Raw genomic sequence first — 24,863 nt, forward strand, 5'->3', positions numbered from 1 at the left:
GACCAGTGACAACATGCTCCTTGCCAACACATTGTTTTATTAGAGGGAAAGAAGTAAAAACACATGACATCATTCAAGGGCTGTTAAAAAAAAAAAATCAACTTGCGATTCCTTACTTGTTCAGATGACTGCAGACCAGTGACCCAAAATATTATTTTACACACAGAAATAATACAGGATCTATAACTACTTATGCTTAATGTTTAAGGACAAAAATAAGCAAATGTTTGAATCATGGCGGTAGAGAGCCCGTTACATTTCAGCTGGTATATTATAGAACGGATATCAGATACATTTTGCGCCGTGAAACCAAATTAAAAATTTTAACAAAAATCACGACTAAATCTCCACTTAAAATACAGAGAGGAAACTTTGTCTAAAAGAGAAAGTACTCTCACGAGAACAATCCCTTCTGGAGGTCACTGGTCTTACAGTGAAAAATATATATACTAATACATTCTGAAACAAATATGATGAAACGTTGGAGAAAGAAGTCAATGCCTCTGAGCCCAATCTCATCGTCACTACAAAACCTTGTATCTTCCTTTGCTGGTGGGTTGGTAGGAGTTTTGCTAAAATGAGAGAGAACATTTATTGAGCAATGAGATTTTTTTTTTTTTTATATACTTTTTTTCCCCCACTAAGTTAATTACTTTCAATACTTTTAAAACATTCCATGTTTATTACCGGCGTTCATACAATGATGCAACCAACATGTAGACTGACACGAACGATTATAGAATGATTCCCTAGGCCTAGCATCAGTAAATAAATAGATAGGATAGATCTGAGATAACAGAGGACAGAACCATACATATGGATTCTATTTCTATGGACAGAACTTACTAATCTGATAAGCTCCTCCTTGATGAGACGAGTGATTTCAGCCTTGGCCTTCGTAACGGCCAGCTCATTTGCACCTGTCAATCGAATACGTCAAAATATTACGACAAGTGACATCCATCAACAACAACAACAACAAAAAACACTCACTACTGCTAACACTGAACTCTCCAACATTGGTAAAGACTTGAAGTGATCATTGCAAGTAGAATAGCTGCTTACTCTCAATAGCCAGGTAGATCTTGCGTTCTCCCTCTTTGGGCTCTTTGCCTGGAGGGAAGTAGGTTCCTCTGATGGTAATGGCTGCCTCGGAGTATTCTCCGATCCTCTGGAGGGCCTCCTTAGACGTGACCTTCCACCTCGCAGTCTGGTGGAACACAGGAAACAGACATTAACATCTTCCTGTTCGCTTAGGCCGTATTCACAAAGCGTCTCGGAGTAAAAGTGCTGACCTAAGGATCAGTTTTGCCTTTTTTAGATCATAATGAATAATATTATATGGACAGATCTTAGATCAGCACTCCTACTCTGAGACCCTTTGTGAGGTCAATTCCACCTACCACTTGTGTGGGATAAACTACTTAAACCACAATCACTTTGTTGATAGGACAAACAAATGTCAAACAAATGTGACTTGTTTCAGGAAACTAGGCGTATGTCCACGGCACTACTTCACAGAAGAGGCATTTGCACGTAAACCTTTTTTGTTGTTGATCTAAATGCGTTTTTTTGTTGTTGCACAAATGCCTTAGGGAATATGTGAACTTTCATGTGCCTTAACACACTTCTATATCATCTGTAAATGCGAATAAAATAGTTAAATTACAAGCCTAGTTGGTTTAGCCAAGGAAAAAGATCCGGAATCTTCCTGCTAGCCATGATTGGCTGAGATAATGAATGGGCTGGACATGCCGAGAGATGAGTTGGGATTGGTCTGCCATGTAGCACACTTCTGTCTATAACATGAGCTGCTCAGTATGTGTAGATACTCCTTTCTAACGCAGATTTTTTTGAAAGACACCATGAAGAACAGCAAAAGTGTTGCTAATTCTCACCACTTCCTGGAAAACGAACGTGCTATGCTGACTCTTAAAATGAATCAGACGATGAGGAAATCCCTGATTTGTCAACAACAACAAAAAGTTTTCATTGAACCAAACATTGTGGTCTTCTGAAACACGGATCAACAGTGCTGTTGTCACGGAAGAAATCAGTGTCGTGCCCGGTGGAAGCAGAGTATGAGGAAAATTCTGGCGTTTGATTGCAAATATGCGGAGGGAGTCGAAAAGAGAACACACAGAAGACTGTTGTATAAAACACTTGTCTTTTCAAATTAAGGGCAAGAAGCGTTCATCCATGTATACGGGTAAGAGTCTAGCTAGCTACATTTTCAGATATTATATGTTTCTTATTTAGTCAGAAAGTCATTTACATTGCAAGTTAAAGGGTACTGCTAGCTAGCTAATGTTAGCTGGCTGGCTCGTTAGATAATGTTATGCGTTTGATCTGTGTAGTAATATTATTTGGATCTCAGAAATCCACTTGCATTGCTAGTTATAGCCTAATGTTAGCTAGCTAACATTGAAACTAGTTGGTTAGCTTTAGCTACTTGCAGATTCATGCATGGAAGTAACGTTATGAGTTGGGATTATGGTTCATTGTTTGGCTAGCTAGCTACATGTCTAAAAAAAAAAAAAAAAAGACTCCACTATGCAAGTAACCATTTCACTGTACCGTTCACACCTTCTGTATCCTGTGCATGTGACAAAATCGTTGATTTTATTTGATATAGTGTGTGTTTACCAGAGACGTTAATGTGAAGAACATGACCTGCACCAAAGTCAAATTAGGATATAACGTTAGGCCAACGAGACAGTGTCCAAGTTATAAAATTCTCAGGTAAGAATGCCCTGCTTTTATTTCGTCACACTCACAACCGTAAGCTATTTTCTGTAATTAGCTCGCCATTAACTTGTAAATATCATTATGAGATTATTTTCCTATAATAATGAATAACAATTTGCTGAAGATGTTATCAGCTATGATATGGTCATTATTTGAACAGGCTAGCCATCTAACAACGTTAGTAACATGCTAGAAACAAACCAAAACATTGTTTAGAAAGTTGCATTTAGTTGCCTGGTTTGTTAGATTGACATCTACTAAATTCATTTTTTAAAACAGATGGGTTTATTGGTGTTAACATGCAAAAGTTATGATATTTTGGACCACCAGCCAGCCTGCTGATGTCATGCATGGTTTTTGTGTTTATACGTTTTTTCATAACGACAACTTTGATGATCGGACGACAACAGAATGTTCACGTCACTACGACAACCGTCTACAGACATGTCAATAGATGTAGTATAAACCAGCCTTTAGTCTTGAAATCTTTGGTTGTTTAGTACACTATCGTATCCACTCTGTGAAGCCTCACATGTGAACCCTTAAAGAGATGTGTGGGGGCTACGGCTTAAGAGGGTGTGAACAAGGCTGAATGGATGTAGATAAAGAAGAACTCTCCAATAGGTGTACCAAAACAAGTTGATCAACTTTCAAAGCAGAATTACTTACCCCTTATTCCTCAACTGTACGATATACCATTTTCGAACTCTGAGTCTCTACTTTAATGTAAAAAAAATAAACAATAAAGTTAAAAATAAAAACACAATTTCTAATTTTGCTACATAAAACCGAATCGAGCCGGTCGGTCACGAATACGATTAAGATCTACCAGCTAGTGTTTCACCGTAAGCTCCGCCCGTCAAGGAACAGACATTGTAAAAAGACCATCCAATGTTCAACTGAAAGAGAATCAGCATGATAAAGTAAAGCATAGTTCATATAGCAATGGTGAATACCTTTCATTTAGAGATTCAATGAGCAGTCCTCCACCTACACCCTAGTGTTAAGTCCCAAATGACAACCTATTCCCTATGTACTTTACTACTATTGACCAGGGCCCATAAGACAGTAGTGCACTGTCTAGGGATTAGGGAATAGGGTAAAAGTAGAGCACTATATAGGGAATAGGGTGGCATTTGGGATACAAACCCATATAAAAACTGACCTGAGGGAAATCATTGATTTCCAGCTCCTCTTCGTATCTCTTGACGGTCTCGGCCTGTTCAGCTGCCTGCCTCTCCTCCTCCAGCTTCTCCACAGGGATGTAGTTGAGCTTGGCGTTGATTTTCTCAGCCAGCTGCTCGGCGATGGTCTTAGCCGAGACGGAGGGGGCCATGATGGTGCCTCCTCTCAGGATGGCATTGGTGGCCTGTTGCATCACATCCTGTCCAGAGAGAGCAATGGATTATGTCAGGAACGGAAGGTTGAAGACTACTAAAACTCACACAGAAACAAAGACCAACCTGAGCCTCAGCCCCCAAGTTCTTCTGGGCGTTGATCCTGAGAGCCAGTCTCTTGGCCATCTCCAGTTTCTGGATGTTTCCAGCAGAGGGGGCACCGAGGTTGGCAAGGCCCCCTGCTGCTGCAGCCGCCACGGCCGCAGCGCTGGGCGGCCCTCCCCCTGGAGCCGACAGATCCTTCACCCTCTTCTTGGAGTTGAACATGCTCTCGATCTGCTCATCAATCTGTAAGGACAGGGTGAGACATTGTGTCAATATTGTACGTATTCTATGAGGTTTTAGAAATGTATTGTTTGACCACAACGGATGGGATGCGATATACATTATCAAGAGTCTGGAATCAGGTGAGTGTTCCCTACATAACCCTAGTCTGGAACCAGGTGAGTGTTCCCTACATAACCCTAGTCTGGAACCAGGTGAGTGTTCCCTACATAACCCTAGTCTGGAACCAGGTGAGTGTTCCCTACATAACCCTAGTCTGGAACCAGGTGAGTGTTCCCTGCATAACCCTAGTCTGGAACCAGGTGAGTGTTCCCTACATAACCCTAGTCTGGAACCAGTTCGTTGGAACCAGGTGAGTGTTCCCTACATAACCCTTGATAACCCTAGTCTGGAACCAGGTGAGTGTTCCCTGCATAACCCTAGTCTGGAACCAGGTGAGTGTTCCCTTCATAACCCTCTATAACCCTAGACTGGAACCAGGTGAGTGTTCCCTACATAACCCTCTATAACCCTAGTCTGGAACCAGGTGAGTGTTCCCTACATAACCCTCTATAACCCTAGTCTGGAACCAGGTGAGTGTTCCCTTCATAACCCTCTATAACCCTAGTCTGGAACCAGGTGAGTGTTCCCTACACAACCCTAGTCTGGAACCAGGTGAGTGTGTATGTCCCAAATGGCTCCCTACATAACCCTATTGGGCCCTGGTTACTTACAAGCCCTTAACCAACAATGCAGATCTAAGAAAAATAAGTGTGAAGTAAAAATGTTTTAATAAAAATAACTAATTAAAGAGCAGCAGTAAAATAACAGTAGCGAGGCTATATACAAGCCATAGTTGGCATTCTACTCTAAGCTTTATGAGAGTGTGGAACCTGTACTCACATCCAGGGCCCTAGTCACATGATCAGAACCTGTACTCACATCCATGGCCCTAGTCACATGATCCGAACCTGTACTCACATCCAGGGCCCTAGTCACATGATCCGAACCTGTACTCACATCCAGGGCCTTAGTCACATGATCAGAACCTGTACTCACATCCAGGGCCCTAGTCACATGATCAAAGCTGTACTCACATCCAGGGCCCTAGTCACATGATGCGAACCTGTACTCACATCCAGGGCCCTAGTCACATGATCCGAACCTGTACTCACATCCAGGGCCCTAGTCACATGATCAGAACCTGTACTCACATCCAGGGCCCTAGTCACATGATCAGAACCTGTACTCACATCCAGGGCCCTAGTCACATGATCAGAACCTGTACTCGTATCCAGGGCCCTAGTCACATGATCAGAACCTGTACTCGTATCCAGGGCCCTAGTCACATGATCAGAACTTGTACTCACATCCAGGGCCCCATCCTCGTCGTCAGAGTCCTGCAGACCCAGAGCAGCCTTCTGCAGCTTCTTCCTCTCATTAGCCAGGGCATGCTCCGTCTCGTCAAACTTGAAGCCCTTCCCTGAGAACCCGCTGCTGCTCTTGATGCTTTTACCCTCCTGGGGAAAGAAAAGGCCGTTATAGAGAGGGTGTGTTGCATTCACCTACTGATGACACAGTGCTAGCAGCAATGGGAAGTAAGCCAGCGACATAACCGGTCTAATCTTGTTGAATAGGAGTTGAATAAAAAAAAAAATTTTTTTTTAAAAGGACACAGAATATAATATTGTAATTCGTCGCTGAAAATCATCAGCTCTAATGCACAGTTTCTTTGTTGCTGGGCACACATTCTGCATACAACGACCGGGTAGCTTCCATGACAACGCCGGAACAGCACTACTTCCTCTTACCGCTTGCCGTTGGTTTTTGAAGGACAGCCACAGCTGCTCCAGCTCCTTAGGCACAGGGGACCCTGAGAGCTCCAGGGCCTTGATGATGTCCCCAGCGTAGCGTGCCTGCTCATCTGTGATGAAGGTGTAGGCAAAGCCCTGGGACACAACAAATCAGGGTGGTTTTAAAATTAGGGTTGTAACGGTACACATATTTGTTCCTGAACCGTTTTTTGTTGTTACGGGACCTGGGTCCGGTCTTCGCGGTGAACCCTGAAAAAAAATACTTAACATACGGAAACAATTAAAAACACAAGGCCCATCTAGGCCTTACACTGAAATGTGTCTACCGCAAGCGATGCATGCCTCGTGTAAATCTGAGCTGAAAAAAAAACAAACATTCATAATACATTTCAGGCCATTCCCGTTAAAACGACACATTGTAATCAAAAATCAAGACTTAAATTGTCGCATTTCAAAACTGTTCTTTTGTGAGGCGCAGCGGGGAACTAGTTCTGTACGATGGAGAGTGGTTGGCTGGATAAAACCGGAGGATTCTCCAGCATCGTTTAAATATCCAGTTTGGGAACATTTTTGGCTTCCCAAGTAGATTACAATGGCGATGGACAGAGAGTGTATATGTCACCACTGCTCGACGAGAATAGCCTATGCAGATGCCAACACCTCAAACATGGTGACACATTTAGGCCGACATCACCCCATTATTCGTACCAACGGAAGAAGACGTAATATATATATATATATGCCTTCAAGCTGCCCTTGGTAGCTGATTCTGACCAAATCAATTAAAAGAGTGATAGGTATGTTCATAGCCGTGGATATGCACCCATTCTCGGTGGCTGAGAAGAATAGGGAGTTTTAGCATCTTGTGAAAGTGCTCGAGCAACGTTACGAACTTCGACCTCTCTGACATATTTCAGCAAACAGGAGGTACCCGGCTCTAAATAAGCAAGCTAAAGCCGAATTGGCCAATGCACCCTGTATTGCGCTAACTACAGATGGATGAACCTCCCACGGCTACATAGCTAGTTAACAGTGACAGCCCATCATCAAATTCCCCCTGATTTGGGAAATGTGAAGTACCATGCTACAGACACGGCCCTTTTTTGATAGTCACACAAGTGTGAATATTTTTCTCTTTGTAAGGAAACATAGTGTAGGCCTATACAATGTCTGAGCATTGTTTACATGATGGACTTTACAAGCATATTTCACTTTATTTTATTGTTCTTGTTGATGAGTAATTGTTTTTTCCCCCCCTTTTAACCTCTCTTGGGTAGGGGGCAGTATTTTCACAGCCGGATGAAAAACGTACCCAAATTAAACGGCCTACTACTCGGGCCCAGGAACTAGAATATGCATATTATTAGTAGATTTGGATAGAAAACACTCTGAAGTTTCTAAAACTGTTTGAATGATGTCTGTGAGTATAACAGAACTCATATGGCAGGCAAAAACCTGAGAAAAATCCAACCAGGAACTGGGAAATCTGGTTCTTGTAGTCTTTTCAAGTCATTGCCTATCTAACACACAGTGACTTAGGGTTCATTTTGCACTTCCTAAGGTTTCCACTAGATGTCAACAGTCTTTAGAAAGTTGTTTGAGGCGTCTATGGTGAAGAGAGAGCGAACAAAGGAAGTTGGAAGTTGTTGACTCAGGAAAGCACATGAGTTCATTGGCGCGCATTCACGTGAGGGGTAGCTGTGTTCCAACACGTTTTTCTAGACATTGGAATCGTCCGGTTGGAATATTATTGAAGTTCTAAGTTAAAAAGGCCCTAAAGATTGATGCTATACAACATTTGACATGTTTGAACGAACGTAAATATTACTTTTTTGACTTTTCGTCGTGACATTTTGGCCGCGCTTCCTACACTTGGAGTAGCTTACTGAACGCGCAAACAACAAGGAGCTATTTGGACATAAAGTTCATGAACTTTATCGAACAAAACAACATTTATTGTGGACCTGTTTTTGGATATAAATATCAACTTGACCGAACAAAGAATGCATGTATTGTGTAACATGATGTCCTAGGAGTGTCATCTGATGAAGATCGTCAAAGGTTAGTGCATAATTTTAGCTGGTTTTCTGGTTTTTGTGACGCCTGTCCTTGCTAGGAAAATGGCTGTGTGGTTTTTCTTGTGTTGGAACTGTCCTAACATAATCTAACTTTATGCTTTCGCCGTAAAGCCTTTTTGAAATCGGACAATGTGGTTACATTAAGGAGATGTGCATCTTTAAAATTGTGTAAAATAGTCATATGTTTGAGAACTTTGAATTATGACATTTTGTGGTTTTGAATTTGGCGCTCTGATTTTTCACTGGCTGTTGAATAGTGTGAACCGTGGCTCGCGTCCCACCTGCCCAAGAGAGGTTAAGAAAATCCAAAGTGCTGGTTATTTCTGATAGTGCTCTCATCAGGAGTTATATGACTCATGATCAAATATGGATTCAGGAATACCAACACTTTGGAATTTATTGGTGGGGCAAAAATCAAGAGTTAATATTTTAGATTGATTGTGGGTTCTATCAATGTAATTGTCTGCATAATTTCCAATAACCCATTTTTTTTATTAAAAATAAATACATATTTTCCTTCTTTATTATTATCCCGTAACCTTACCATCTCTCCCCTAATTGGAGTAAACTAAATGGACAACAATACTTAGGCTTCTACTTCCAGCTATTCATTTTACAGACACGGTATATTTTACATTAGCTCTTTCTTATTTTTTATAGTCTCACCCTTCAGCTCAAACCCCTCCCATCCATCTCTGAAAACCATCCAGTTTTAAATACCAACACTATGTATTTTCTTAAATAAACTCAAAACTACAGTAACTATTGGCATTACATTTCCCCGCTGTAGCTAAACCGAACCGTGGCCCCAAACCAGCAATACGTACCAAACCGTTATACCCCTAGTTTTAAATTAACGGTTTCTACATAACAATCAAATGTATCTTTTTTTCCTAATATGGTTGTAGAATAACATTTTTCCCCCAGTGATTTGTTCCATTTTAGTGATCAGAATTCCTGGAATTCTTGATAAACCAGTAACAATTAATTCGTTTGATGGACTACTAGTGTATCCTACAGGACCACTACTCACTTTGTTCCCGGCTCTCCCTGTACGTCCAGCCCTGTGGACATAGTCCTCGTAGTGGTTGGGACAGTTGTAGTTGACGACCAGGATCAACTGCTTGATGTCCAGCCCCCTGGCCGCCACAGAGGTGGCCACCATTAGCCGACACGCCCCGTTCTTAAAATCATTGATGACACTATCTCTGTCGTACTGGTCAATGCCTACAGGGAGGGGAAGGAGATAAACAAACGCTTGTTATCAAATGATATAGTTCAAAACAACTAACATGATAACCATTTCGTCTCTATCTGCCATAAACATGGTTTAATTAGAAGATAAAATAAGGAAAATGGTCTAGGACACGATGAGCTCAGCCCGGTCACTTTCAAACCCTGGACTAACTCAATGTGTGTCCCAAATGCCACCCAATTCTCTACATCAGGGGTATTCAACTCTTACCCTACGAGGTCCGGACCCGGCTGCTTTTCTGTTCTACCTGATCATTAAAAATTGCACACACCTGGTGTCCCAGGTTTAAATCCGTTCCTGATTGGAACTGTCTTCAAGGACCAGAGTTGAGTTTGAAGGTGCTACTTAATGCCCTACTTTTGACCAGAGGACCAATTTTTTGTGGGTGGAGCCTCAGACTAGTGACAATAGAACACTGGTGTGTTTGTATGACATCACCTCCGTGCAGAGACATGCAGGGGTAGGAGGCCTTCATCAGGTCTTTGAGCAGCCCGTCAGCATGCTCCTGTTTGTCCACAAAGATGATGACCGAGCCCTTCTCCTGGTAATGGCCAAGGATCTCTAGCAGCTTCAGGAACTTCTGGTCCTCCTCAATTACCAGCTAGATGGAGAGAATACATGATGAGGAGGGGGAAAAACATGGATGTCTGTGTGACTTCAGCTAGACAAGAGAGAAATGGCAGCAACACTAATTTAACAAATGACCAATATGGAATATGTAAAAGATGGATGGTGGTGCTATTGACAAAATAGGAGATATATTCGTATTCATGGTGAATAGTTACGGACTCAAGACATTTCCACTTTTCATTTCTATTTTTTTTCTTCTAAAAACATAATTCCACTTTGACATTATGGGGTATTGTGTGTAGGCCAGTGCCACAACATCCAAAATCTAACATTTTTTAAATTTAGACTAAGACTAACACAAAAATGTGAAATAAGTAAAAAAAAAAGTTGTGAATACTTTCTGAAGGCACCAAACAACAAAAAAATCTTTAAAAAAAATGCTAAACGTGTAAAGTGTTGGTCCCATGTTTCATGAGCTGAAATAAAATCCCAGAAATTGTCCATACTACACAAAAAGCTTATTCATCTCAAATGTTGTGCACAAATTTGTTTACATCCCTGTTAGTGAGAATTTCTCCTTTGCCAAGATAATCCATCCAGCTGACAGGTGTAGCATATCAAGAAGCTGATTAAACAGCATGATCAATACACAGGTGCACCTTGTGCTGGGGACAATAAAAGGCCACTCTAAAATGTGCAGTTTTGTCCCATAAACACAATGCCACAGAAGTCTCAAGTTTTGCGGGAGTGTGCAATTGGTATGCCGACTGCAGGAATGTCCACCAGAGCTGTTGCCAGAAAAAATAATGTTCATTTCTTGACCATAAGCCAGACAGCTGATGAAACTGTTGGTTTGAAACATCAAAGAATTTCTGCATAAACTATCGAAAACCGTCTCAGGGAAGTTCATCAGCGTGCTCGTCGTCCTCACCAGGGTCTTGGCTGCAGTTTGGCATCGTAACCGACTTCTTCAGCGGATGTTCAGGGGGCCGGAACATAAATTACAAATAATTTGCAAACTGCAAATTTACCGCAAGAAGCCCAAACAGATATAATATTTGAATAAAACACAAATTTCAAACTGTTCTTACATTGGTATATACACGATCACATACAGTATATACTGTATCTGTATTATGCGTGGGAATACTCTGGAACAGATTTCCAAAATCTTAAATCATCTTGAGCTGATTCGCTAGTGTTTTTACTGTCTTATGTCCAAAAATAAAAACATTATTTTTTTGCTCACAAAACTTTAGGAGCAAAATAATATCACCGGCCTTCAGGCCGCCAGTTGCGTAACCCTGTACTGACGGGACGGAGTAGAACAAGAGTTTTTCCTCACTACATGACTGACTGACCAGGAACAACTCCTGGGCCTATCCACAGGGCACCAAAAAAAGTTAAGAGATGGAAGACGCACACTATTCCCTTTATAGTGCACTACCTTTGACCAGAGCTCTATGGTCCTTGGTCAAAAGTAGTGCACTATAAAACGGTAACATTTAGGACACACAGAGAATGTAAAAAAGGCTAGTCTTACCACATGTTGCTCCACATCAGAACACACCACGCTCCTGCCTCCAACTTGCACCTCGATGGGCTTGGACAGTATCCTTCTGGCCAGTGCCTCCATGGCCCGCGGAAACGTAGCTGAGAACATGACCGTCTGCCGGTCTGGACGCACGTTGTCCATGATACGCATCACCTGGGGGAAGGAACATTACAGGAGAGGATATGACCTATTATTCTGGTGCCAGGGTCACGTCTAAATAGCTGCTATAAACACGAATTGACGCAAGTCTATTTTCCTTAAGAACACCTCCTTGGATTAATTATTTATAAAGTAATGATAATAACGTGTGTCTATTTACCTGCGGCTCAAAGCCCATGTCGAACATTCTATCCGCCTCGTCCACCACCACGTACGTGGCTCGCCGCAGGTTTGTGACTCGACCTGCACACCCAAGGAAAGTATAGTGACACAGGAAAACAATGTTACTCTCTGGAAAGTGGGCTCACCCAAAGCTTTCACACAAAGTTCCTGAACCTCCTGGTAAATTTACCTCAACAAGCCTAAAAAAAATACAAAAATACAAAAAAATAAAAAGTATTTATTTTTTCTAAGGCATTAAATACTTCACTTCAATTCACACAATTGCCATTTATTGTGTTCAGGCCTACTTTTAAGCGGGCCAAATTATTAGGTTTCTATATTTGTCTTGTCTTGCGTACCATCTCAGGGGCACGAGGAACCTGTGTAAAATGTCAGAAAACAACCAATACAATAAAAGAGATGAGGCCACATCAAGCACTATGTGACCGCCTTTTCACCTACAAAACGAAACAGAGAGATTACCTGGCATGTGCGGAAGGATAGAACGCTAAACTGTCCCATTTCAATACACGTTTCTATTTTAAATTTAGCATTTACACAGTCATAAAACAACACTGACTTTTAAATACGAATGTAAACATATTCACACTTTTCGGACAACCATCTTCTACTTTTAAAAGGTTCAAATGTTATTCAAATCCATACATGAGTGAAATGTCTGACTTTTTTACATGACTAACAAGGAAACTTGACTTGGGATAAAGGTTTGTTGAAAGCTTGACTTACGCCTCTGAACGTGAGGACCACCCACGGAGGCAGTATCGTCTCTTCACCTACTTGTAGCTGATCATTATTCTTCAGGGAACACTTCAAAAACGGTCGGATACGATTCCCAAGGCGGTCAGATAACGTTTACAGTTTTAGTAAAAGTGGTACTGACTTGACTCTCGTACGGAAACATTTCATGCAAAGCAGGACATTTACATCTCACTTTCTATCAGTACCTGCGCTGCTCGTGTTTTCAGGGTCAGAAAGTGACATTTTTAAGTCAAAATAATTATAACACTGGACATTGCACACACACACTGCAGGTTTATCACATATCAGAAATCCCTATCATTATATGTTCACTGGATACAATAATACAAGAGAGCTATGAGACAAGGTGTGTCACTCACCGCTGTTGGCACCTAACATGTCAATCATTCGCCCTGGTGTGCACACAATGATCTCTGCTCCCCTCTTCAGCTCAGCAATCTGCACCACAAGCAAGAAACAAACTATTTAAAAGATAGCCATATTCAACCAATGTACAATCCTGTTTGCTTTTTCCTAACTGATTACAGGGCTTGACATTTACTTTTTCTAATATTTACTTGCCCAAAAGCTCAAGGTCACTTGTCGCCCCGCCAAAAAATGGTCTGTAACACCATGTTAATCTGTGTATGATGCAAGGAACAACTTTACAAAAATAAAATGTATTACTAATCTTTTTACATTAGAGAATCAGACCGAATTGGAGGTTACACCATGCCTGCTGGGCTTCTCTGCATATTCAAGCCTGTCTCAAAATACAACACTGCCCCTTTAAAAAGGCTCTCCTGGAGGATGATAGGCTACCAAATGTGGCCAATCAAATATAGCAACATTACAACCAAATACTTTTTAATGTCTTTTTAAAATAATTCCCTCCAGGGGATCAAAAATTAAGGGGGAACCGTTGATTTAAAAAATAATAATATGTTGACGGTTCAAAACAGACTCTGGGGCAGTTCTGGGACGACATATCCAAAATTCATTCAACCACTGCACTTTAAAACATTTTTAAAAAGCAAATTAGTTTTATTTCTGGTATGATCTGTTGCCTCAGCCTCATCGTTTTAAAAAATAAATAAAATATGAAAACTAAATGCAACTGGCAGGAAACTCCCGTTCTCAAAAGCACACTCGAGGGGTTTCATGTGACAGATAAAAATATCCTGTTAAAAATTAAGAGGAGATCTAAAGATGTATAAACTAGCACGGGTTGCTAATAAGACCAGGACTATGGGTTGCTAATAAGACCAGGACTATGGGTTGCTAATAAGACCAGGACTATGGGTTGCTAATAAGACCAGGACTATGGGTTGCTAATAAGACCAGGACTATGGGTTGCTAATAAGACCAGGACTATGGGTTGCTAATATGACCAGGACTATGGGTTGCTAATATGACCAGGACTATGGGTTGCTAATATGACTAGGAATATGGGTTACTAATATGACTAGAGATATGGGTTACTAATATGACTAGAGATATGGGTTACTAATATGACTAGGGATATGGGTTACTAATATGACTAGGGATATGGGTTACTAATATGACTAGGGATATGGGTTACTAATATGACTAGGAATATGGGTTACTAATATGACTAGGGATATGGGTTACTAATATGACTAGGGATATGGGTTACTAATATGACTAGGGATATGGGTTACTAATATGACTAGGGATATGGGTTACTAATATGACTAGGGATATGGGTTACTAATATGACTAGGGATATGGGTTACTAATATGACTAGGGATATGGGTTACTAATATGACTAGGGATATGGGTTACTAATATGACTAGGGATATGGGTTACTAATATGACTAGGAATATGGGTTACTGATGACTAGGGATATGGGTTACTGATGACTAGGGATATGGGTTACTGATATGACTAGGAATATGGGTTACTAATATGACTAGGAATATGGGTTGCTAATATGACTAGGAATATGGGTTGCTAATGACTAGGGATATGGGTTACTAATATTACTAGGAATATGGGTTACTGATGACTAGGAATATGGGTTACTAATATGACTAGGAATATGGGTTACTAATATGACTAGGAATATGGGTTACTAATATGACTAGGAATATGGGTTACTGATTGACTAGGAATATGGGTTACTGATGACTAGGAATATGGGTTACTGATGACTAGGAATATGGGTTACTAATATGACTAGGAATATGGGTTACTAATATGACTAGGAATATGGGTTACTAATATGACTAGGAATATGGGTTACTAATATGACTAGGAATATGGGTTACTAATATGACTAGGAATATGGGTTACTAATATGACTAGGAATATGGGTTACAAATGACTAGAAATATGCATTTGGTTGCTGGACAATAAAATGTTAATTTGAAACCCAATAGAACATGAGAATATGCCATGGCAACCAGCATTTAAAGTGTTTATAAAATAATTCCCCTCAACATTACTATTGTCAGATTTTGGCTAGGCCACTTTGAAACAAAGACATGTTTCATAAAATGATAAAAACGTCTAGGTTTTAAACAATTAAGTTTATGGTTAAATCGTTTTGTTGTTTTTTATTTATGCTGACCGCCTCTGCTCAGATTCAAGGTGGGTGACGTGCGGTGTACAACAGCCACTGTCCTTCACTCTCCTGGTCTTGAGACTATTTAATCTGGACGAACCGTGCTTCCAGTATGTCTGACAGAATCAAGCCTTTAGACATTAACGCTACTTATCCTTCATTATAATAGCCAAACATGAATACCGTTTAGTCTATATTTTTATACTTAAAAAGTCTCAAAGTTTGGCATCATTTTATGGCGCCTCCCTCACGTCAGCATCGGTTTGGACATGAGGCTGTAGCCAATATGCATATCACCTACATGTATTTTGTACATGAAAATTAGATTTGAATATTATTCTAATGTTGGCGCCTCTGATCCAATTCTGATTGGAGTAGGTTAAATGTTTGATAGTGATGTTTTTTTAAATTGTCCATTCAGACACCTTAAACCTATATTCTTCTTATCTGATTTAAAAAAAAATGTTTTTAACTTGTCCCAGACAAGAGAACAAGCATTCATGCTGTGTTTTCATGTGTTGCTGCCACGCTATGGTCTTAGGTCTCTCTTTATGTAGTGTTATGGTGTCTCTCTTGTCGTGATGTGTGTTTTGTCCTATATTTTATGTTTAATCCCAGCCCCTGTCGCCGCAGGAGGCCTTTTGCCTTCTGGTAGGCAGTCATTGTAAATAACAATGTTCTTAACTGACCTGCCTAGTTAAATAAAAATTTTTAAAAAAATGTATGTCGAGCCCTGTATTATTCAAAACCTACAACCCAGGATTTCTTTAAATACAATGTACAATCTTTTTTTCCCCCATCATGGTAAATTGTAATTACAACCAGGTAACACTACTCCCATGATGAGGTACTGGTTATCAATAACCCCCCGACCCTACAGCGTTAGAGGAAGTGGTTGTACCTGTTCACTAATCCCAGTGCCTCCATATACACACACCACCCTCAGGTTCAGGGGCTTGGAGAACTTCTTGCACTCCTTGGTGATCTGCAGAGCCAGCTCTCTAGTGGGAGTCATGATCACAGCTGAATGGGATGGGGGGGAGAGAACGGACAAATAGAACTCAGACAACATACTCTCGCCGTTTATTTGCCCTTTCAAAATACAGCACCTTCATTGAACAGCTTTCATATCGTCTGATAGGACCATTCTGCTCAGCAGATTAAAATTGTGATTTACACATAGAACTCAGAGACGGCAGCGTTCAGGTTAATTTAGGTGTAATTGATATGGGGTGGTATGACAGAAAACTAGTAACAAAAAAAAATAATTAAAAGGGGGCCCTTACCGATGGGTCCCTCAGCCTCCTCCAGGGGCCTCTGGTCCATGATGTGACGGTACATAGGAAGGAGGAAGGCGATGGTCTTTCCACTGCCGGTCTTAGCGATGCCAATGAGATCTCTCCCAGACATGATGGCTGGAATGGCCTGGGCCTGGATGGGGGTGGGCTTCTCATAGCTGTGTCTGCAGACGTGAAGACAACATCACTTAAACACACCTATCTAGAAGTGTACGGCAAGTGAATCACAGGCGACATCCGCACTGAGCTAAAAGGCTAGAGCTGCCGCTTTCAAGGAGCGGGACACTAATCCGGACGCTAAGCCCTGCGACGAACCATCAAACAGGCAAAGCATCAAACTATCGCGGATCACAAATGGAAACCCAGCCGCGAGCTGTTCAGTGACGCAAGCCTACAAGACAAGCTAAATACCTTCTATGCTTGTGTCGATGCTAGCAACACTGAACCATCCATGAGAGCCCCAGCTGTTCCGGAAGACAGTGTGATCACGCTCTCCGTAGCCAATGTGACTAAGACCTTTAAACAGGTTAACATTCACAAGGCTGCAGGGCCAGACACATTACCAGGACGCGTACTGAGAGCATGCTCTGACCAGTTGTCAAGTGTCTTCACTGACATTATCAAGCTCTTCCTGACCCAGTCTGTAATACCTACATGTTTCATGCAGACCACATTAGTCCATGTGCCCAAGAATGCCAAAGTAACCTGCCTAAATGACTACCGTCTCATTACACTCTCAAAGCATTTCATGGCTACAGATGTAAAGCTGGTCATGGCTCACATCAACACCATCATCCCAGACACCCTGGACCCAATTCGCATACTGCCCCAACAGATGATAATCTCCATTGCACTCCACACTACCATTTCCCACCTGGACAAAAGGAACACTTATGTGAGAATGCTATTCATTGACTACAGTTCAGCGTTCAACACCATAGTGCCCTCCAAGCTCATCACTAAGCTAAAAGACTCTGGGACTAAGCATCTCCTTCCGCAACTGGATCCTGGACTTCCTGATGGGCTGCCCCCAGGTGGTAAGGGAGACAACAACACATCCGCCACGCTGATCCTCAACACAGGGGCCCCTCAGGGGTGCATGCTTAGTCCCCTCCTGTACACCCACGACTGCGTGGCCACGCACGACTCCAACATCATCATTGAGGTTTGCTGACGACACGACGGTGTTAGGCCTGATTACCGACAACGATGAGACAGCCTATAGGGAGGAGGTCAGAGACCTGGCAGTGTGATGCCAGGACAACAATATCCTCTCCCTCAGCATCAGGAAACGGAGAGCCGAGAATGCCCCCATCAACATCGATGGGGTTGTAGAGGCGCCTCTTCATTTCAGGAGTCTGAAAATATTTGACATGGGCCTCTCAGATCCTTAAAAAAAGTTCAACTGCACCATTGAGAGCATCTTGACTGGCTGCATTACCGCTTGGTATGGCTACTGCTTGGCATCCTACCGCAAGGCGCTACAAAGGGTAGTGCGTACAGCCCAGTACATCACTGGGCATGAGCTCCCTGCCATCCAGGACCTCTATACCAGGCGGTGTTAGAGGACCTCTATACCAGGCGGTGTAGAGGACGGCCCTAGAAGATGTGCATCAGTAAGTGATACTGATGCACCAAGTGTGGAACCAACAGGAACCTGAACAGCTTCTACCCCCCAAGCCATAAAACTGCTAAATAGTTAGTTAAATAGTTAACCAATAGTTACCCAGACTATCTGCATTGACCCTTTTTGCACCAACTGTTTTGGCTCATCACATACGCTGCTGTTACTGTATATCATCTATCCTGTTGCTTAGTCACTTTATCCCTACCTATATGTACAGTACATATCTACCTCAATTACCTCGTACCCCTGCATATCGACTCGGTATTGGTACCCGTGTGTATATAGCAAAGTTATCGTAACTCATTGTGTATTTATTCCATATGTTATTTATTTTTTAAATATTATTTCTTACTTTTTGTTTCTCTGCATTGTCGGGAAGGACCCGTAAGTAATTAATTCACTGTTAGTCTATAGTCTGTTGTTTACGAAGCATGTGACAAAACATTTGATTTGATCAAACTGCAGATTACATAACAAAATGTATGTTAAGATCCTATTCATTTGGACCAATACGTGACTTACTTATATCTGCTACAATGTAAAACTTTGTCTGTGACACTCACCTCTTCAGTGCACTTAGAATCTTCATAGACGTGCCACACTGAACCCATGACTTGATAGGCTTGGGACAACCCTTTCCTTTGACTGCGATTCCCTCCAGGTCCAACCTGTGGACATTCACCTCTGTATGCATTCACCAAACAAAACCAAAAAGAGACGAGTTAGATCAATGATGGGCAACTTTGATAAGGGTGGGGGACACACAAAACAAACGGAACTCATCATGACAGACCGCAGCGGCTCGCAGGTCTGCGTTCATTTCCTGAAATTCTACACATTTTGCCGTGGGGCGTAGAGAAATATTTGCAAATAAAAATATGATTTCCGAGTGAGAAATTGACTAACAAAGTCAATGCCACCCCCAGCTGGAAATTCGACCATGATTACTACAAGTTTCGATAGCTGTCCACTAGACTCATTTACCAATCTAACATTTTTCTTTTTTGCTAACGTGCTAATTGAGTGACTGTCAGTAACTGACAGAAGAGAAAAACAGCTGATGCACAACAACATTTTGAAATTGCACTTTGTATATTCCACCATTCTCTCAACATTAGGTTGAGACCCCAATCGAGTTCCTAAATTGTAAAAAAAAATATATATATATGTGAGGGGGGGGGGGAAATCGATCTGAGGACCTACAATTGGGGGGGGGGCAGTTGCTCATCAACAAGCAACATTGAAACTTGTCATTTAGCAGACAAAAGCAACTAAAAATATCCACACCAAGGTTTCCGTGAGCCGGTATTAGCCAATAAATTAAATTGGCACCGGACAGGAAAAGAAAAAAATCCCATTGGGATGGAAATACATTTGACCGGTCAAGCTTACCGGTCAACAGGGTAATTTGCAAAACTAAGTGGAATTAAACTTGACTTACCTCCCTACTCTTCTACATTTGCACACACTGTACATAGATTTTTTTTCTATTGTGTTATTGACTGTACATTTATGTGTAACTCTGTGTTGTTGTTTTTGTCGCACTGCTTTGCGTTTATCTTGGCCAGGTCGCAGTTGTAAATGAGAACTTGTTCTCAACTGGCCTACCTGGTTAAATAAAGGTGAAATAAAATAAATAAAAACTGTCCCGTGTAAATATTTGTTATGCATCTTATTTACACAGCATACAGATACAGAGATTTTGAGAGGAATATCTGTCAGACAGCGTGAGAGCTGCTACTAAAACATCTCAAACAATTAATACACAGGCAACGGAAGGCAGTCTTCATCAGCACGTCACACACCCCTTTGCAATGAGCTGGAGGCAGTATGCATTTTGAAAACATACTTTAAATAGTTTGAAATAGTTTAAAACATGCCTCATAATATGTTTTTACTACATATTATGAGGCATGTTTTACCTTGCTTCAAAGTAGCCTAGCCAAAATCAGACCCTATCCATGGAGGCAATTATTTTGAGATATATATATCAACTTTATTTCATTGTCCAGTAGTCAAAACGCACAATCCTAGTTATATTAGCAACCCATGCTAGTTGTTGCACATTATAGCTCCCCTCTTTCTAAATATCAAAACTGATATTTCAATCTCTGTCACAGGAAACCGCTCGCTTTTGACAACAGTGTTTTCCGGTTAACTGCATTATGGAACGAACATTCGCACGTAGCCTAGTGCCTTGTGCGCATTGCTGCGCTTATAAATGTGAAGAAAAAAATGGTTTACCGATTCTATTGGTCAGTTTGTCAAGAAAGAAACAAACTATTCCAAACACACTCTGGAACAGTTGCGGGATGATAGATCCAAAATTCATACATCCAGTAGGCATAGGCTACATAAAAATAAAATAAAACGTTAAAAAGCAAATGAGTCTGGTGCAACAGATCAGAATGTTTAGGCTAGTAATTTTGCTGTTCGTTACTCATCTTGTTGGCTGAGGAAAAGTAAATGTGGGCATCGGAATTCAGTAAGGACCACAAATTGTTGTATCCTCGATTTGCATGATCTGTTGAGATTAATTACCATAATCTAAATGTGATTTGTCATTCTGAGCACCGTGGTTGGACGCCCTAATCAGGTTACACATCCAATGGTTATGGGTCCAGTAAATTGAAATGCTGCTGGTCAAATTTCCTGCGCCACAATTTCCTAATGGAAACCCTGCCACAAACATTGGTTCGGTTTGCTTTTGGCAGAACTCGGCTAGGCGACCATCTGTGCTCATACTCCTCAAAGTCCTTTGCTTGAAAAACTAGAAAATAAATTGCAATATTAGTGTTGTTTGTCCCTTTTGAGCCACCGTAGCAACAACATAGCCAGATACACTTCCTCAAAATAGTCAAAATTAATCAAAGATAAATAAAGAAATGTGATACATTTTTGTCTTTTGCAAAGGACTTAGTCGCGCAATTTTACATCTAGCTAAGAGGTTTGGTGCAGCATTTCTCATGTGAAAAAATGTGCATGAAAACTAGTCGTCTCTCATTGAATGACAATTCTTGTTCTCACTCCTACTAGGATTAGTACAGTTGACTAATCACTGATGAAGGGGCGTAGACTTTGGCTACCGAACATCGACTTGCCTCAAGAAAAACATTTGTGTGCGCAAACAGCTGGAAAAACTTGCAAAGGCCAAAGTGGAAAAAACATCACAAAAAGTATTAATGATATACACGCAAACAGTTTCGACTGGGAAGTATACGGTAAGCTTTAGAGTTAGTTCAGTCAACTAAGTTTTACGGGGAAAACGTCACTATCACAGTCATTGCAAATAGACCCATCCTCAAAAAATAAGCGATTTTTTTTGTTGTGTTTTTTCTTTTTTTTAACAAATACATGTACACACCCTCTGGAGACATCTTGGCCAGCTCCGGCACCTCTACATAGAAGTCCTTGCGGTACGGTTCGTACTCAATCTTCTGGTGATCCACTGGCTCCAACACCTTCCTCTGTTTGGTCTGGTAGCCAGTCAGGGCTGTGGCCAGATCCACTTCCTCTTCCTCTGATGAGTACTGGGAAGACAGTGACACAACATGTAGGAACCTGCTCTCTTTAGGTGAAAAAAAACTTTGAGATAAGTTCTTGAGACTTTTGGAAGTTTCCGAGGGAGATGGACTGCGTACCAAAATGGCACCCTATTCCCTATATAGTGCACTACTATAGCACCCTATTCCCTATATAGTGCACTACACTTGACCCCATGAGCCCTATACATTTACACAAACGATCACAACGAGAGCATGACGAGGACAAAAACTGCTTACCTCCATTGCATCCTGGTCATTCTCCATCAGCTCACCCTTCTTTTTGTGGACATTTGGTCCCCTCTTAGTTTTGCATACGGTGACAACTTTGGATACGTTTACTCCTCCCTTCTGTTTGTGTGAAGGGCAACAAAAAAAAAATAATAATAAAAAGAGATTGCATCACACACAAAAAGACCAAAGCAGCACATACTGACAAGCAATGTTTCCAATGAGCTAGATAATGTATGTGTGAAGGAAACTATCGGGGGATGGTCTAACTTACCTTGTCGTTCCCTTTAGACTGGGGGCCCATGTTGAACTTCTTGACTTCCTCCTTGACCTCCTCCATGTAGGCGTCTAAGGTATCCAGCTCATCCTCTGCCTCCTGCTCCATGGGAGTAACCTCCTCTTCCTCTTCCTCCTCCTCCTCTTTCTTTTCCTCCTTCTCCTCCGGCCCCTTACCCTCCTCGCCTTCTTCAGCCTCTTCCTCGGGAGCTGTCCCTTCCTCATCGTCATCTGAAAGGAAGAGAAGTCTGGTGAGACCCTGTGTTGGCAGTTATCTAAATCAGTCTTTGAAAGTGGAAACTAATGCATTTAGGTACATATTAACCCACAACACAACCATGAAAAGTAGAAGTCTGAACTTGTTCCTCACCGTCATCATCCTCCAGACTCCACTTCTTTCCCTGCTTCATCTCCTCAATCTCTCTCTTGATCTCCTCGATGTTCCCTAGGGCCTTCTTCCTTTGGTCCTCCCTCCACTTCTCCACTCGCTCCTTCCTCTTCCTCATCTCTTCCTCCAGCTTGTTCTGGTCAAAGTCTTGCTGTGGGGACAACACATAAAGAATGCGCAAATATTCAACTGTCATATTTCGGTCAGTGTTTCCAAATTGCTGAACATCTACAGCGGAATAGGACTCACATCCTCAACAACCTCCTCTTGCTCTTCTTTGATTTTCTTCTTCTCTGCAGAGGCTTCAGGGTTGTCTTTTTCCTTGCTTTTAGACAGACTGGCAAACCAAAACAGACAAAGGAGAACAAGTTAAGGTCGGGTGTAAGTAAGATTTATTTAGGGGGGGGTATAACCCTTTGGTAAAAACTCACGTCTCATCAGTTTTCCTGCTTTTGCTGGGGCTTGCGGATTGTGATCTGCGTCCTCGGCTCCTAGACCTTCTATTCCTGTCACGGCTCCTGGAGCGCCTCTTCTCCCGACTCCTAGAGCGTCTGGATCACATCAGACCAATTCAATAACAATATCAGACCAGGTATTTATTTCACATTCAAAAGACACACCCTTACTCTGATGACTTTGATCAATCACTCACTCTTTCACACACAGCTCACCTGGGGCGCTTCCTGTCTCTGGACCTTGATCGGCGGCGGTCACGGCTGCGTGACCTCTCTCCCCGCCTGTTGCGGTCCCTGTCTCGGTTTCGTGAGGCGGCTCCATCATCCTTCTTGGAGCGTTTGTCCGGGGAACGGCTCTTTGATCGACTCCCGGACCGACCCCTTGATGCCGACCGTTTCCTGTAATGCCTAACAAACATTGCCAAAAATGATTTAAAACACTTCAAAAATTTTAATCACTTAACTAAAACGACTGACATAAAATAGAACAGGCTGAAGGAGTCCAACGTGTGTGTGTGTATATATATATGTGTGTGTGTGTTTTAAAATCGTCGTTAGTGCGAGAGAGTAATGCCGCGTTGGGGACAACTGGGGACTCGGAAAAGTACGACTTCATTACGTTCAAGACAACTGGGAATTCTGAGGGGGAAAAAAGCAAAATCGGACAGGGAAAATCGTTTCGAACAATCATCCAATTCAGAATTGCACGTCGGGAACTCGGCCATCTATGCACAAATCTTTGGCCTCCGACTTCCCGACCCGAAGATCACGAACGTCATGATTTGACCCCCCCCGAGTTACTAGTTGTCTTGAAAGCACCATATACAACTGCACAGCACATGGTCAATGTGTTTGAAATAATTGTGTCGTTTGTGAATGCATTATCAAGTATTTTTACTTTGGCTATTAAGTTAACTAGCCAGCTAGCTAGATGTCACATTCAATGGTCTGTAAACGTTAGCTAGCTTGTTAGCTAGCGCGTTGGATCAACGTTGCAGATTTGATAGCTAGCTCGGTTTTTTTTATCCTTCAAAACAGATAAAAAATAATACAAGAGACCCTTAAACTCCTCACTTACCTTGACTCGCGCCCCATGTTTACGTTGAGTCCACAAAGAGATTAAATATCAATATTTTATTGTTAAACTTCGTGCATTTGTTTTCATGCGTGATCACGTTAGCCGTTTCCTGGAACGTAATCAAAAAGTGACCGTTCTTCTTAGATTACGGAGCGACATTGAATGTGTGCGCCTCAAGTGGTGGGATGATTATTTTAACGTCATATTGTATAAATATTGTTACTAAAAAGTTGTACAAAAATATTAGCATTTACTCTCCTTGTGCATAAACACACCATAAGACATAGTTGACATAAACCCAAATGTACAAGGTCACTGCCTTTATCTAGGAGTTTATTTATTTTATTATTTTATTTCACCTTTATTTAACCAGGTAGGCTAGTTGAGAACAAGTTCTCATTTACAACTGCAACCTGGCCAAGATAAAGCAAAGCAGTTCGACACATACAACAACACGGAGTTACACATGGAGTAAAACAAACATACAGTCAGTAATACAGTAGAACAAAAGAAAAGAAAAAGTATATATACAGTGAGTGCAAATTAGGTAAGTTAAGACAATAAATAGGCCATGGTGGCGAAGTAATTAGAATATAGCAATTAAACACTGGAATGGT

At 41.5% G+C, this 24,863-nt stretch overlaps 1 protein-coding gene across 1 annotated transcript; it reads right to left on the minus strand.

Annotated features, from left to right (window-relative positions):
• Nucleotides 1-17: 17 nt before the first annotated feature.
• ddx46 (DEAD (Asp-Glu-Ala-Asp) box polypeptide 46) lies at nt 18-24,500 on the minus strand. Its single transcript, XM_014198249.2, has 23 exons — nt 24,247-24,500; nt 23,385-23,576; nt 23,145-23,264; nt 22,963-23,050; nt 22,696-22,864; nt 22,324-22,556; nt 22,059-22,169; nt 21,641-21,806; nt 18,840-18,960; nt 16,638-16,813; nt 16,253-16,374; nt 13,142-13,220; nt 12,001-12,083; nt 11,670-11,834; nt 9,995-10,157; nt 9,335-9,528; nt 6,221-6,358; nt 5,780-5,929; nt 4,212-4,433; nt 3,914-4,132; nt 1,066-1,210; nt 847-920; nt 18-572 (listed from the first exon to the last, which is right to left on the minus strand). The coding sequence occupies exons 1-23, from the start codon at nt 24,261-24,263 to the stop codon at nt 525-527; spliced, it is 3,195 nt and encodes a 1,064-aa protein (XP_014053724.1). The 5' UTR covers nt 24,264-24,500; the 3' UTR covers nt 18-524.
• Between the last annotated feature and the right edge of the window lie 363 nt (nt 24,501-24,863).

The sequence above is a fragment of the Salmo salar genome, chromosome ssa04, assembly GCF_905237065.1.
Source record: "Salmo salar chromosome ssa04, Ssal_v3.1, whole genome shotgun sequence".
Taxonomy (NCBI): domain Eukaryota; kingdom Metazoa; phylum Chordata; class Actinopteri; order Salmoniformes; family Salmonidae; genus Salmo; species Salmo salar.